General features: G+C 35.2%; 5 protein-coding genes across 5 annotated transcripts; all 5 read right to left on the bottom strand.

Annotated features, from left to right (window-relative positions):
• Nucleotides 1-474: 474 nt before the first annotated feature.
• Nucleotides 475-2,379, bottom strand: RHIMIDRAFT_291729 (uncharacterized protein; the record flags this gene model as incomplete). The annotated part of the gene is made up of 8 exons (XM_023613835.1): nt 475-599; nt 655-1,288; nt 1,351-1,415; nt 1,475-1,578; nt 1,630-1,978; nt 2,033-2,167; nt 2,216-2,286; nt 2,340-2,379. 8 exons carry the CDS (start codon nt 2,377-2,379, stop codon nt 576-578), a joined length of 1,422 nt encoding a protein of 473 aa, XP_023466938.1. The 3' UTR covers nt 475-575.
• A 293-nt stretch (nt 2,380-2,672) lies between these two features.
• Nucleotides 2,673-3,353, bottom strand: RHIMIDRAFT_201701 (ras-domain-containing protein; the record flags this gene model as incomplete). The annotated part of the gene is made up of 4 exons (XM_023606563.1): nt 2,673-2,890; nt 2,934-3,047; nt 3,142-3,194; nt 3,259-3,353. Coding segments are annotated over 4 exons (480 nt in total), but the record flags the coding sequence as incomplete, so codon positions are not given.
• A 336-nt stretch (nt 3,354-3,689) lies between these two features.
• On the bottom strand, nt 3,690-9,310 carry RHIMIDRAFT_281739 (actin-binding FH2). Its single transcript, XM_023613019.1, has 13 exons — nt 8,590-9,310; nt 7,662-8,530; nt 7,450-7,611; nt 7,302-7,389; nt 6,483-7,216; nt 6,236-6,432; nt 4,859-6,162; nt 4,654-4,809; nt 4,526-4,609; nt 4,324-4,465; nt 4,144-4,274; nt 3,930-4,094; nt 3,690-3,874 (listed from the first exon to the last, which is right to left on the bottom strand). Exons 1-13 carry the CDS (start codon nt 9,052-9,054, stop codon nt 3,785-3,787), a joined length of 4,587 nt encoding a protein of 1,528 aa, XP_023466936.1. The 5' UTR covers nt 9,055-9,310; the 3' UTR covers nt 3,690-3,784.
• A 379-nt stretch (nt 9,311-9,689) lies between these two features.
• On the bottom strand, nt 9,690-11,680 carry RHIMIDRAFT_281734 (NIF-domain-containing protein). The gene is made up of 6 exons (XM_023613018.1): nt 11,378-11,680; nt 10,889-11,307; nt 10,733-10,834; nt 10,535-10,684; nt 10,387-10,485; nt 9,690-10,332 (listed from the first exon to the last, which is right to left on the bottom strand). Exons 1-6 carry the CDS (start codon nt 11,475-11,477, stop codon nt 10,096-10,098), a joined length of 1,107 nt encoding a protein of 368 aa, XP_023466935.1. The 5' UTR covers nt 11,478-11,680; the 3' UTR covers nt 9,690-10,095.
• Nucleotides 11,681-12,144: 464 nt separating this feature from the next.
• RHIMIDRAFT_281733 (uncharacterized protein) lies at nt 12,145-14,608 on the bottom strand. The gene is made up of 8 exons (XM_023613017.1): nt 14,342-14,608; nt 14,146-14,243; nt 13,920-14,094; nt 13,792-13,857; nt 13,686-13,740; nt 13,461-13,630; nt 12,784-13,401; nt 12,145-12,716 (listed from the first exon to the last, which is right to left on the bottom strand). Exons 1-8 carry the CDS (start codon nt 14,513-14,515, stop codon nt 12,222-12,224), a joined length of 1,851 nt encoding a protein of 616 aa, XP_023466934.1. The 5' UTR covers nt 14,516-14,608; the 3' UTR covers nt 12,145-12,221.
• Nucleotides 14,609-14,820: the final 212 nt, after the last annotated feature.

The raw sequence follows: 14,820 nt of genomic DNA, 5'->3' as shown, positions 1-14,820 counted from the left end.
ATGAACACATGGTTCTAGCTTAAATTATTGTTTTAGGATGCACGAAAACTATTGGGCAGGTTTGCATAAATTATTTGTCAGTTGCAACTGCGCTTTATTGTCAATAAAATCATCAAGGTGGTTTAATTGTTTCTACCTTGGATAAAGTTAATAACATTTCAAATCCGTAATAAAAGTTCAGTAACCACTAATGTAATTGACATAATCTCTTCTAAAGTGTGTTCTCTTTTGATTAAGCTCACACTATAACAATGTAGGGGCTATCATGAACACTGTTAAAACTGATGTTCTTATGATTGCTTAATACTTCATATACATGGCTAAGGTTTCTCTTTTGACCTTTAAAAACTTGCGTGGGTCTGATAAGTGCTATGAATGTCTTATAGCATGATTGCCCATGTAAGGTTACTCGCCCATACAGTTCAAAACGCGGTTTGCCAGATTCGACTCATTTGATTTTGTATTAACAAATGATGATGTATACTATATTTAGAAAGATATCAATTGAATCATATGAAGACAATAATCAAGGACAATTGGACATCATTAAATAGTGTACTAAAATATATATTGAATTATGAAAAGAAGTTTGATTTTTGCTATAATAACGAAAAAGGTTTAGCTTCTTGATAAGCTGATTATATGTATTCTTACTTTTTTTCGAGCTGACTCAGCATCAGTTTCACCATACTCTGCACGCGGTGCAGATATGCTTGATTCTATTGAAGAATCAAATGGAAAATACGCATTATTATCAGAAGATTGATGACTATTATTTTCTTCATTTTGTAAGGATGGCAAACGATGATGATTTGATTGTTCGAATGAATTATGCCCAAAGCTCAAGTCAGATCCTCCTGTTCCATACATTGGATTTTTTGGTGTTGTTGGTCTTGTGTATGGCACAGTGTCTGCGTTTGCAATGGCAGATGTACTGATATTCTGATAATTATTATTATTGTTATTGTTATTGTTGTTGGTGTTGTTGTTTTCAATGAATTGATTCGAACCTCCAGCTCTTTGATTTCCTGGAACATCACTCTCCACTGATGAATTCCTACCAGGGTGGACCACAGATCTACCATGACTAGCTGTTCTTCTATGATATTGAACAGGTGGACTAGAAGAAACACTTCGATGTCCACCATATATAGGAGAATCTACCGATGCCATACTATGTTCATTAAATGACATGTAGCTGCTTCTTTCATTTGTTATATTTGCATGTGTCATCAAAGCGAACTCTGCCATAATTTCATTACTCTGTTCATAGGTAAAAATGATAGGTCTATATACATATATTGGCCAGTTAGTCATGTCTTTTCATCTTTCACCACGCTCTCTATTTACTTGCCAGCCTCTTGAAATTGAGCAATCAGAGGTGCTTCCATAGACTCCATATAGTTTAAAATTGCCTTTTACACAAGTCAATACTAAATAATACACACGTATGTATATATATATATATATTTACCTTGAACTCTCTAAAGTTAAACACCAACCTCACTGGCTCTGTTACAGAATATTCAACACAATCTTCAACTTTCATTTTGACCATCGTCTGTACAGGTTTATCATCTATTATAATGAGCTCTCTCTATCGTGTATTGTCTCTACAACGTTACTTACCTAAATGCATCATCTGTGAATCATTGTCCCAAAAAGACTTGATGATAATAAACTGCGGGGTAAAAGAAAGGATGATGTCGACTACTTTTGGAGGAAATAAGCCAAGATGATCTTTCATGATGGAGGCATCAACTATAAATGAATGCAAAGTATCCTTTGAATAGAATGGTACAATGGTTTTCCCCTCTGAATGCCATATTGTGTTTTTCTTTGTCACACCATTATGACACTTTACTGTCAAATGAATTCTTGCTTCAACGCTGTTTTCATCGCCTTCGACCACTTGTATTCCGCAGCTTTGTATCAAATTGGTTATAGATTGATTCTTTTTGAATATTTTACTCAAGTCCTATGATATACAGAGAGTTAGTTCAATGAAATATGAAGACAAGAAAGAACTTACATGAGCCAGCACTTGACATTTGAGTGATTCTTCTGTAGATCTGCGTTGAAGTAACTTGTAATTTTCAAAGATCAGTGGTGAAATTCGTATGATTGCTTGCGATGTCTCTGAGTTATTCATGGTTGAAATGATAAACTATTGTAATTGTTATGCAAAGTAACAAGTTTTTAACTTTATTATTACTTGGAGTTTTCTAATATCTAAATAGATATTGTCACCAAAGTCTGAAAGTGTATCCAAACTGATTGAAAATACTACAGGATATAAGTTATCAACCAAATATAATTGCTTTTGCTATCATATTTACCATTAAATAAATCAGCAGGGAGAGTAGCCTTGAATTCCATCAAGAAGGAAAAAGAAAAAGAGACTTATGCAAATGAAAATTGAGATCGCGCGTATTCTCTTATATCAGATTACAAAAAATATCAGATCAACTTTTTAAAAAAGCATCACATATGCGATAAAAGAAGGATAGTTCTTTATTATTATCATTGTTAAAATCCACAGCATGATGACTTGGATACTGCAGGTTCTTCCTCCATGGGTAAATAGGTTGGCTGTCTTTTCTTTGGGAGGTACTGTTTACGATCAACAAGGACTCGAGTGATATGGAGAAAGATTTCTTCGATGGTGCCTATTATTTTGTTATGATGACCATATCTTTGTAGTTATTATTATTATTATTACCATTATCTTCTTTTGCAGATACTTCATACAACAGTGTATCTGGCCCTAATACTCGTGTGATATATTTCTGAGCCTCTTCACATGACACTTCACGTTGATATAAAGCTAAATCTAATTTATTGGCCACAACAACTATAACCAAGTCTTCAGTCATATTTCGTTTAAGCTCTAAAGAACAGTTAATAAAAGTATACAAACATTACTTGCTTACCTTCAATCCAAGAATGAAGTTCTTCAAAGCTTTCTCTTGATGTGATATCGTATACTAACAGAGCTGCTTGCGCCCCTCTATAGTACATTGGCGCCATTGCACGGAATCTTTCTACTCATGACTTTTCCAATTACCTTTTGTTTTGTTCTATGTATACTCCCCCCTTCTCTTTTTTTCTTTTTTAAAAAAGTATGTCCAATATAATTACCTTGACCGGCTGTATCCCAAATCTGTAAGCTTACTTTACAATTATCAACTGTGCTGAAAGAAATGTTCATAAGCATTCTATAAATTACCCAAAGGGTAAACAAGAGAGAAAACCTACAGCTTTTTTGCCATAAAAGAAGCACCAATAGTGGAAGTTGAGTTAGGTGAAAATGTCTTTGAGATATATCGTACAGCAAGTGAGGTTTTACCCACACCTTTACTGAATCAATAACATAATCAGGAAAGGTATATAAGTATTACCTTGACTACCCAATATGACAATCTTTGCTTCTAAAGTAGATTTCGAGGAGCTATACATTTTAATAATAGGGGGTGTACTATTGCTACTACTACTACTACTACTGATACTACAACAATTATTATATTATATTACTATTATTGTTGTTGCCGCTGTTGTTGCTGCTGCTGCTGCTGTTGCAAAAAAAAAAAGGAGAAACTAAAAATTGTCCCGGTTCTTTATAAAAATAAAAATAATAATAAAAAAGTGCGCCAAACTTTCATTAGGCACCAAAATCGTATTCGTTTTAACACAGTTTATTTTTTATTAGTAAGTTATTTAGAGCAAGCACTTTGTTTAAGAATAAATATGTGTGTTTATACTTTTTCAATATAAAGTTGACTCTTCATTGACAAATCGTCTTTTGTTGTATTTCCACTTGTCGCTGTCGTCGCAGTGCCCTTTCTCGGGCTTCGTGTATTTCAGTTTGGGCTTTCTAGTCACACAAGTACAATTGAGATCATGTTTCACTATACACGTCATGGTCTTACCTCAAATGAATCAGAAAAGCTGGCTATAATCTGAAAGAATTCTTCAGATTTGACCATGGTTGGATCTTCTCCATAATACATGATCACCTCTTTCAGTTTATCTTCAACATCTTTTGCCATATGCTTCAAGTCTTCAATAATCGGTTCTGTCTCTAGAACAAACTCCTAATGATAGAGTTAATATGTGTCTTTATGTTTTATACAACAAGTTCACCTCCATTGCTTCCACAAATCTATCTATTTGATGTTCTGACACCTTTCTTCTACTCGCACTCATCTCTTCTTTAATCTGAGCTAAACCTCCTCCGAGCGCATTCACTGATGCAAAGATAGTAGGTGGTGATACTAAAATGGTATAAGAAAGACGTTATATTTGTTTTTATACTAGACTTACACTTGGCTGCTGCTGCAAGGTGTGAGATATCTTGCTTAAAGTTTAAAACATCATCGTCGGACTTTGACAGAAAATGAACCAAGTAATGCAGCAAGGTAGGAACATTGCTCACACCTTCACCTTCTGCCTTTGTGTCTCTCATCTGTTGAAGAAGAAAAAAAATATGAATTAGATTCCAGAAGTATCTTGTAAAAAATCATACCTTCAAAAGTGCGTCAATATGGAACCCAACCGCATTACCGCGCACCGTTTGTCCGTTCAAATAGTTACCGATAGCAAGCACTGTCTAATTTAGCCTTAGTATCGGTTTAACAAAACAAACTAGCTTACCTTTAGCACATGCTTAAACCTCTTGCTTTCTTTGAGCTCTGTTACAGCTAACTGTATTATATCCATTTCTGGTAAGATCTCTTGCAGTTCTTGATCAAACCGGCGACGGAAGATCATACAATTCAATCGATCTGCCAAACGTGGAATATACATTATCTAACTTTATGCTTTGGTACTCATGCTTATGTCCTAGATTTAAACTTACTGCTCTAAAATATCTTTCTGCATTACCAAGCATATTAACATCGCCTTGGTATTCTTTGACTATTTCAATCTCTTCTTTTGTAGGAATATATTGTCTAATAGCAATCAAATTGTCAATTGTGAGCTTCGTATCGTCAATATTCCATATAGCGTCTCTAATCTCGGAATATGGGAGCTTTATCTTTGCCAACATGATGGCTATATTGTTAGCACGGTTAAATTCTAATAATGTGATCAAATGCTGTTTTCGGGTCTGTATTTGCTGGCTTTTGCTGTTATTGTTGTTGTTTAAATTTGTGTTCTTTCTAAACAATCTTTCCAATTCAGTTGTATCTAACTCAAGTGTACCATCTATTTCAAGTTCATCACCGCTGCTGTCAGAACTCATGGATTCAGTTAAAGATGGCTCGAATATCTCCTCCCAGACCGTATTGTTGATTTTATCCTTGGATAGCTTAGACCAAAAGAATTGCTTCATGGGTACAGCAGCTCGTTTAACAAAATCTTGCTCGCTCAGGCAAGGTGGCTCTATGCTTTGGTGACTTTCGGTCAAATTGTTTATAGTAGACAATAATGAAGTTGAGGTCGAATTCTTTTGTAGCGATTTTAGATCAGAGAAGCATAGATTCAAGGCAAGTGGATGCAAATATCTTGAAGAGCGATTTGATGGATCTCTGCGCACAAGGTTTCGCTTTCGGATTATCGGTTGCTTGGATGTCTCAGTCTGAGTAGGCATGGATAATGCGTTAGATGATGGAAATGGTGGTGGAGGAGGTGGTGGTGGTGGCGGTGGCGGTGATGGCAAAGGTAATGTTAACTCTGACACATGGAGAACTGTTGAAGATGTTGATTTTGCAGTACCTTTTGATTCTGGTTGCCTAGGTATTGATTCATCTTGATTCTGTTGCACGTTATTACCTTTAAGTAACACTTTCTGATGTTCTTTAGCTAGTCTTTGATTTTCCGCTTCAATTGCCAGGATACGATCATCTCTTTCTTTTATATCTGCGGCTGCCTTGGAAACTTTCATGAGTAGCTCGTTTTTCTCTCTTCGTATCTTTGCCATAGATTCTTGATTCTTTTTCACGCTTTCTTTTAATTCCTCCACCATATTTCGTAGTCCTTCAATGTCTTCTAAATGGTCGTCTGATTTGCAAGCAGCGCCGGAGGTATTTACAGGGGCATCACTTGCAGCTTTTGTTGCCAAATTCTTACTGAATCTTTCTGTGTTGGTTGTAAACGGAAGCTTTCCAATAACAGGTTCAATAGATGGGATGAACTGACGCAGCGCAAAGTGTATTTCGTCTATTTTTTTTAAAAAAAAGTAAAAAGAATTAGTATACGCACGTTATAAGCAACTCTTTTATATAAAACATGCCATTTGTCTTTATTGGCTTTAAATGTTTAGCCAGTGTATGAACCACACACCAGACATCTTTTACAAACTGTTTGTCAGTAGAGATCTGATGAACCCCTACCGACATGAGTTCATTTATGCTATCGACAACGAGATAATACAACTCTGGATCTTTTTGAAAAGAGTTTAATGCCGATGCCATCATATCATGCGGTTGACTATAGACGTATGATCAGCGTGATATCTAACAAATGCATAATATACTTACAACTGGAGTATACTTTGCCTCTTGAGGCTTTCTTGCTTTCGTATCTGATCCTCATCTACCTTCTTCTGCTCCATATAGTTGTCTATACAGCTCTGTAATGCTGTTGGCAGCATACTTCTCTGTTTCAACAGCTTCTCAATATAACTCTTTAACCCTCTTCTTTCAATTTCTTCTCGAAGCGCATTTCGTCTCTCCAGTGAGGCTGGCGTATGAACAATCGCGCAGCACAAGTTGAGCCCTGCAGTAATGCAGTTGAACACCATGAAGCTATGCTGATCAACTGTTTGGCGTGATGACTTTGTAGCGTTGCTTTCAAGGGAGCTCCCGAGCTCATAGAGGCTTTGTAATAATTTTTCAAATCGATACTTTTCATCTTTTACTTCAGATAAAACTACCAGCATTAATTCATAGCCATCTGAAGAGGTTAAGCAAATAGAAAAAAGTATCCCAAAAACAAGTGTACACACTTCAAACATCATATGGAGTCCTTTTTCACCATCAGCAACCGAGTTACCATCTTTGGCTGCGTTGGTAGTCGATACAGATTGATTTTGCTTTGCTTCGCTTTTAACAGCTGCAGATAACAATTGGGATCCTAGGTTCGTTAGGGACGATTTTTTTGATGGAGGAGCATTTGTTTGAGTTGTTAACGAGAGTGAAGCTGTGCTTGAAAACAGGAGCACAAGCAATAAATGCAGTAACTCTGGTCGCATCACTATTTGATCATAGCCTGCCTATATAATCAAAAGAAGTACAGAAAAAATGAGCACATTTATGAAATGTCTTCCTCCGCCACGGTTACATCGTGTCCAGGCTTACCTTGTAGTTAACGAGGGCATGGATACAATGAATGCATTCAAGCAAGCATTGCTCTTCACTTTCTGCTAGCCTCAGATTACTCTTTTTTCTATTAGAAAAAAAAAACGAGTTTATACAAACTCAAGACAGTATGCTTTATGCCTCTTACTTTGTTTTTTTGACTACAAGTTTTCCAAAGACCGTCTCAAGTGCGTCCAGTCCATCATGGCGCTTGGACAGAAATTCATTAACCCATGATTCGTTCACGTTATTTAGAGTAGCCTTTAGTGATGCTATGTACCTTGTCAATGCATCAATAGACAAATTCTTACTATAATAACGTAAGGGATTTTAGTTGAGATATTTTTATATGGCAGTTACCTATTCCTGAGTTTTTCCACATAAAAATATGGATTGTCTCTGTCGCGGCCTAGTTTGTTTCTGTCTTCTGATGCTACCAAACTGGCCAAATGCGATGCGTCTCTTCGAGTTAAACTTTGGTAAACATAGCTGTTCGACACCAGAGCAACTGGATCGGAATCCGCTGTGGGTTTGGAAAAAAGATTGTTTAATGACGGACGCTGTTGTTGGTTGATTTTATTTGCATGCCGAGGCAACGTTGTGTTGTCGAGTAAAAGCCAAGCGGCTGATTCATCAGTCACTGCATCTTCTTGCTTATATGCAAGCGCATCAAATTCCATAATCATCGAGCCTACCTTTGATCTGGTGCTATTAAAGTTTACTAGGTTCTTACGAGAGAACTTGTAAGTTGCAGCCCTTCCATCAGGTATATTTTCTCTTGTGTTGCGCATATCTTGCATTGTTTTTGACATTGTTCCACTCTGTCTACCAGACACTAAACTCTTCTTCTCTTCCTTTTGTGTTGAGCTGCTTTTAGATATGGTAGAACAAGTGCTCTCGTTGGGCCTTGTTGCTTTGGGGGATGATGAAGAAATACACGTGCCACGTGATTTATCCATATCCTCTGAATCCTTGAAGGATGCTGATGACTTTCCTGATACAGAAAGTCGTGCAGATGTTTCGCTCTTTTTCAGGGATGCCTTTTGTTTTGTTGTCTTGGCTTGAAAAAGAGAAGTGGTAGAATTAGACGATGGAATACTCTTTGTTGAGGACTTGCTATTGTTTTTGGTTTTCTTTATATGCTGATTTTGTTGAAGTAAATATAGTTTGCGATCATGAGGTAACTGTCTTAATTTCTCTTTTTGCGATTCTTTCATATTAAGTTCATTCTGCAGTCAGGAGTGTAAATAAAGGACATATTTGCGTATATATTACAATAATACCGTACAAGAAGATCTTCGAATATTTCAGAAAAGTTATTAGCATCATCTATAACATCTATAGGTGTACTTTTAGGAGAATTATCATTTTCTGACTGACTAGTAGTAGTGTTCTCTGGTGCATTTGTTTCTTGGGGATTATCCGAAACAGAATTTGTCAAGGAATGATCAATAGATTCGTTTCCTGGTGCTGCGGTGGGATTGCTTTTTGCTAGCCAAGTAGGCAAAAGATTCTTACTGAACCTAGAGGACGCTGTCATACGTATGCCAGAGTTTACAGACTTTTGAAAGTTATCGACACTCGATGTTCGTTTGCTCATACGTGTATTCTGTGTCAAAGGTAGCGTCTTGCTGCTCTTGGCGCTAAAGTTTGTGGAAATGGGAGTCCTAGAGGCAGGCTGCTTTTTTAAAGCTTCTGGAAACTTGATAGGTTGAGATGGGTTATTTTGAAGATCACTAGAAGGTGAAGACATTGTCCTTCTGATAGGTGTGCTCGAGGGTTTTGACGAGGCTGATGAGATTGATTTATTTCTTGGAGCGATGGTTGCTGGTACATCCAGCATACAATCGCTTTTTTTCTTCTGATGCATAAACGCTGTTTATCCCCTTATGACACCAGTATATGATTAATAAGAAATTAAAAAGTAGTAAGTTGATTATAGTAGGAATTAAGCTTTTAAAAAAAACAATAATAGTACGATGAATAACGTTGCGACATATAGTATACATGAATCTTACTTTTATGAGTGTTCTCTCAAAGCGTTTAAAATAAACTAAAAGATGAATGTTCCTTATTTCAAAGCAAAAGAGAAATGAAAATTAATGAGATGTGCAGAAGGATCTGATAAAGGAGATGAAAACAAAGTCTCCTTATAATATCTAAACGTTTGCCGTTGATACTGTTAGTTATCCTCCTATTTTAACCTCAGGAGATTGACTTTGTCGCTTCAAAGACAAAAAAAAAAGCGTTCAGCTTAATTGGAATTATCAACTTTTTCTTTGTTTATTGAATGACAAGGTCGTTTTATGGTTTTACTATCAGTGATAAATACATCATCTTGTAATGATACATCAAGAAGGCTATATTTTACATGATAATCAATAATGGTCTCCTTTATTATTATTGTTGATCTGAAAAAAAGACATTGTAAAGCTCCTGCCAAAAAGTGGCATAATCTCTAGTACATTAAGTTTCCTTGATGATTGCCTATCATCGTAATGCAAATAGAGTGCCATAGAAGGGAGCAAGTAAGAGAAAGAGAGAGATGCTATGCTACCTGAATCAGTTTATTTATTATGTTGCCAATATATTTTTTTATATATAAAGAAAAACATCATATATATGTTTGCTTAAAATATTTTTTAATATGAAATAAAAGGAAGGGGCAGAGGTAAGATAAAGTAAAAGAGAATCAAAAAAAAAAGAGGGGGGAAATGGGGTATGCTAAGAAACGAAAAGAGAGGAAGTAAGTGTAGTAATAGTAATAGCAAAAGGGGAAAGACATAAATTATAATCAAGTAATGGTGGTTGCAGTGGTATTAGAATAAATTGAATTATCTAATACTAATTGTACATCATCAACAACAGTTAAATCTTCTAAAAAGGCAACTAAATCAGTTAATTCAGTGTCGTGAGGATCGTTAAACCAAGTTGAAATGGGTACAGCGTTGGATGTATGGAATATATAGCTTGCAGGCGAATTATCGAGTATGAGCGTAGATGCGAGATTACGACCCAATTGTGACAAGTCCTATTGAATGTATAAATAAAGAAATTGACTTTTTATATAGATAAATCACTTTACCTTTACATAAGTCCCTTTATGATTATAACATGACTCTCTAAACAATCTATGTTTTATCACCTTGTGAACATCTAGCATATCTAGCACAGGATCTGCGTACTATAACAATATAGGGTTATTAAGGAATAGGATTCATGAATTAACCTACCTTGGCCAAACTAGCTGTAAATACTACAATCTCATACTTTTCTCCCATCTTTCTCATAAATTCATCAACGCCTGGTCGTTTTAATACATATACATTGTGGTATTGATTATCAATTTCTACAGGTACAATGAAATCAGGATTTGGAATGATCTAATATCAACATGAGTAATGTGATTCTTTCTGTAGACATGACTTTACTTTAAATGAGCTGTGTACTAATGTCTCATCCAGATCAAGAACAAGACATTTTCTCTCTTTATCTTCATTGGACAATGGAGGCAGTAACCATACAATCGGGCCCTATATAAAGTATAAGCATTCCACTTCACCTTTTATATATGTATATAAGCTTACTTCAGATTGGGGGCCAGGAGATGAAGTAGGGGTCATGGATTGAGGTATATCTTCATGTTCGTTCTTTAAATGATTCGAATCAATATGATCTGAGCTCTCTATTTCTGCTGACTGTTCTGTCACGGGAGATGTGGTCGTAGTTGTAGTAGATGGCGAAGAAGGAATAGGTGGGACTACTTTTGTATCAGCATTTGGTTGTCGCTTTTCTTTATGATGTCTATTCTTTTTGTTGTTAATTGAAGATTTATCGCTATTGTCGAGAAAAGAACCTGCTCCAACTGTACAACATAATAATAATGATAGGAAGCCCCCTTTTTGAAAAGGCTTTAGTGATCCTGTTGAAGATGGCCTACTGTTGCCATTACTACTTCTGATGGGTGATTTGACATATTCTGGATCTACTTGCTTCTTTCCCTTTTCTTTTTTATATATAACAGTAGGCATTATTTATTTTGTCATACACACACTTTTATATTTATATATATATACCTTTTTTCGTTTTTAGAGATTCTGATGGCTGTTGTAAAGTACTGTTGTCACTGTTGGTTATATTTTTACTATCTGTTTGGATTGTCTCTGTTTGAGACATTTTCTTTTTTCTTTTGATGTATAAATGTATGTTGATTATAAAAGAAAAAGATATACTCTTTATTTTTTTGTCTTTAGTTCTCCTTTTTTATATTGCTTCTTTGTCAAAATATCCCTTTTCCCTTCTTTATTTTGTAGAGTGTTTTGTTCACTTTGCTTTAAAAAAAGTGTAAAAAAGGAAGGAAAATAAAAAAAAAATAAAAGAGGAAAAAAGAGAGAAAAAAAGACAGATTATTGCTACTATTTTTTTTATTTTTTAAACCAAAGAAAAAAAATACAAATATAAAGTCATCACGTGGTACATGCCCTCATAAGAGAAACAGCACACACCCAGGCAATGCCTCATTTGGGTTTCCCACCAAATCAAACTACTCTTTTGGTTATAAAAGGCAGTTTTTATTCTTTGTTATTCTCTCTCTAGACCTCAACCTTTTTTTTTCTTTTCTATCTTTTCTATTCATAAAAAGATGCAGGTCACCTGATCGATTTAGCATAAATGCATTCTTCTTATTTAACAAGAATAGATAAAAGAAAGGAGGAAATGTAATCTGCATAAAAAGATAAAAAGAGAGGTTACTCAAGGTGATAATGAACAAACCGTTGTCATCATTTCTACTGCTACGTTACTATTTACAACAAAGAATGGGAATTTATATGTATATATTATTACTATATATATATATATATATTTGACAAAGTGTGTATCTATTTTTCATTGGGATCTATTGAGAAATAGACTCTTATATTAGTTATTATCTATTCTGTCTTGATTATTTAATTGACTCATCACAGGCTTGTTATCAGTCGTAGATGAGTCTTGTGGCATGAATGTAGTCTGCTGAGGATATGTCGATCGATGTTGTATATCATGAACTATTGGGGGAGCAGGTTGTAGAGTGTGCTGATGAAGCAACATAGACTGAATTGGAAATACTTGTTCAGTAACAAGATTTGGCCGTAATTCTCTAAAATGAGATGGAAGTATATTCACAGGCTGTGGGGTTTGGATGCTGTAGTTAAGGGGAGTTGTATTAACAAAGGATGCATCTACTTTTTGTTTATCATCGTGTTCTTCAATATCAATATCCATGTCTTCTTCTTTTGTAGAGCATGATTGGCAAATAAATGACACCTCTTCCAGTTGATCCGCATTTTTATCCACTTGTCCAGACCGCTGTAGACATTGAATATGCTGCCAGGTGTCACATTTCTCACAAGCAATCATTGGCGTGCCATCATCCTATTTTTTTTTTATTATTTTTATTATTATTAGAGATACAAACCATGACTTGATTTGATATACTTGCCAAATTTCTACCAGAAACTCCACAGATGCAGCTGAAAAACCAGTCTTCTGCAGACTTATTCTTTGGTTTCCTTCCTCTCTTCTTTTTAGGTATTGGGTTACCATATTCATCAAACTTTTCTTTTCTCTTCTTTTTGACGTTATCATTGGCGATTCTTTCCTCTACCATGGGTGACTCTTCTCTATTATTCTCATCTTGACCTTTCTCACGAATCAATGCACGATATTCACGTTCCATCAAACGTCTTTCACGCTCCAATGCACGTTCCTCTCTTGCTTTTGCTAAATTTTCCTTCTCTTTACGCTCTTTATCCAAAGGATTTTGTTCAATTCTGTTGGACGATCTTGTCTTGACTCCAGGAGAACTAAAGTCAAATTCAGGTTCACTACTCGAAGCTCTTTCCAATGCTTCCAACTCTCTAATCATGATACGTGAACTTCGCTTTCGATGGATGATAGCCTCTTGTTTCTTGATTTCTCTTTCTCGTTCTTCTAGTATTGGTAACACCTTGGGCACTAGGTCATTAATAAGTAAATTATAAAACCGTTTTTCATCAGCATGGTCGCTATGTTCGTATCTCGAAGCAATCTGTTCCCAATCTTGTTTTGAGTAACATATCTAAAAAAGAAAAAAGAGGGAAATCAGTTTGTCTCTACTAAAGTAATTTATATACTTACCAGTTTCCATGGTATCCATTCTTGTTCATTTTCATCCATGTCCTGATCAGGTTCCTTTTTTGCAGCAGCCCTACGTGAACTTTTACGTGATGTGCCCTTGTAAGCAGGTCGACTCTTCTTTTTACGAAGCTTAACAGATGGTTTCGGTGTTTCCATATAGAGTCTGTTATCTGAATAAAGGAATAAGTAAAGAATAAAAAAGAAAAAGAAAAAAGACAACACAACCATCAAATAACCAAAGAGTAGCACCTTTACTGTCATATCCAATAGGATCCACTCTCTAATATTCTCTTAGTAAAATCAAACAGATAAGTGTTTCTAAAGCACCCACCCACTGTGCTGATCCTTCTTCGCTATCCAAATGTTCACGGAATCTTTCTGGATCATCTAGTTGCCACTGTGTATGTATATGAGAATAAGCTGTCTAAATTCTAATATATATATACAAGCATAACTTACTTCACATAGTAGATATAACAAGTGTACTCTTGTTTCAAGTGACAACTGAAAGAAGTCCAACATGCTTGAATCATCGGTCGTCTGTATTGATTCTTGTTGATTATAGAATGGATTTGTCATATCGGGTTCTCTTTTATCGAATTCTTTGGCAAAATAGGTTTGCCAAGTAGAAGAACTATGAATAATGAGTTGACGAAACATAGGAGTGTATGTGTATATATATTACTTTATAAATCGATTACGAGTCAATAGACGTAACATGCGTACAATCAGGTCTTCTAGGCGAGATCTTTCAGAATAATCCAAAAACATGCGTTCAAGGTCCTAATAATAAAATATGAGTGTTTATGCAAATAAAAAAGGATGAATATAATTGTTGCACAATCGATCCTTTTCTTTCTTTTACTGTTTTCTTTCTTTACCTCTGTTTCAAATACATATTCCTGTCCTTCTTCTATTCTTGTACGGTATATCAACTGTTGAGTAGATGTCGGCCAAGGATGAAAAGCAGATTGAAATGTATGAAAGAATTGTGAAATGGAAGCAAAGTCAATGTTGTTTCGTAATTCAGTAATATTTGGTAAAGCCTCGTTCATTTGTTGTTGTTTCGTGTTGTTTATATAAGCAATAATCTATGAAGAGTGTAATCAATCTATTTTATTTTTTTATGTATGCAATTAAAGTTGACGCTTTTTTTTTTTTTTTTTTTGTATGAAGACCGCTGCTCTTAAAAGTCACGTTTCTTGCTGCAAAATCTTTTTGCAAGTGATATTTCTTTTCTTAAAAAAATGGATGCAAGACATCAATAATCTATAATATTCTTAAAATACATTAATCATAGGCAGCTTAAATACTTTCTCTCTTTCTCTTCCTTTCTTTCTTTCTACTTTTGTTTTTATAT

Source organism: Rhizopus microsporus (genome assembly GCF_002708625.1).
Source record: "Rhizopus microsporus ATCC 52813 unplaced genomic scaffold scaffold_7, whole genome shotgun sequence".
NCBI classification, from domain to species: Eukaryota; Fungi; Mucoromycota; class Mucoromycetes; order Mucorales; family Rhizopodaceae; genus Rhizopus; species Rhizopus microsporus.
Note: the sequence above shows the minus strand (reverse complement) of the source record. Positions and strands in the feature narration are given on the sequence as shown.

What these genes read in the sequence shown, in the direction of transcription:
- RHIMIDRAFT_281739 (XM_023613019.1), bottom strand. Translation starts at nt 9,054, where the DNA reads ATGTCTTCACCTTCTAGTGATCTTCAAAATAACCCATCTCAACCTATC. An exon ending in ATGCCCTCGTTAACTACAAG is followed by an intron (nt 7,217 to 7,301) that starts GTAAGCCTGGAC and finishes TTGATTATATAG; the next exon opens with GCAGGCTATGATCAAATAGT. An exon ending in ATATTGACGCACTTTTGAAG is followed by an intron (nt 4,466 to 4,525) that starts GTATGATTTTTT and finishes CTTCTTCAACAG; the next exon opens with ATGAGAGACACAAAGGCAGA.
- RHIMIDRAFT_281734 (XM_023613018.1), bottom strand. Translation starts at nt 11,477, where the DNA reads ATGTCTCAAACAGAGACAATCCAAACAGATAGTAAAAATATAACCAAC. An exon ending in ATCTCTAAAAACGAAAAAAG is followed by an intron (nt 11,308 to 11,377) that starts GTATATATATAT and finishes TATATAAAAAAG; the next exon opens with AAAAGGGAAAGAAGCAAGTA. An exon ending in CTCCTGGCCCCCAATCTGAA is followed by an intron (nt 10,835 to 10,888) that starts GTAAGCTTATAT and finishes TACTTTATATAG; the next exon opens with GGCCCGATTGTATGGTTACT.
- RHIMIDRAFT_281733 (XM_023613017.1), bottom strand. Translation starts at nt 14,515, where the DNA reads ATGAACGAGGCTTTACCAAATATTACTGAATTACGAAACAACATTGAC. An exon ending in ACTCGTAATCGATTTATAAA is followed by an intron (nt 14,095 to 14,145) that starts GTAATATATATA and finishes CATTATTCATAG; the next exon opens with TTCTTCTACTTGGCAAACCT. An exon ending in GAGTTTCTGGTAGAAATTTG is followed by an intron (nt 12,717 to 12,783) that starts GCAAGTATATCA and finishes AAAAAAAAATAG; the next exon opens with GATGATGGCACGCCAATGAT.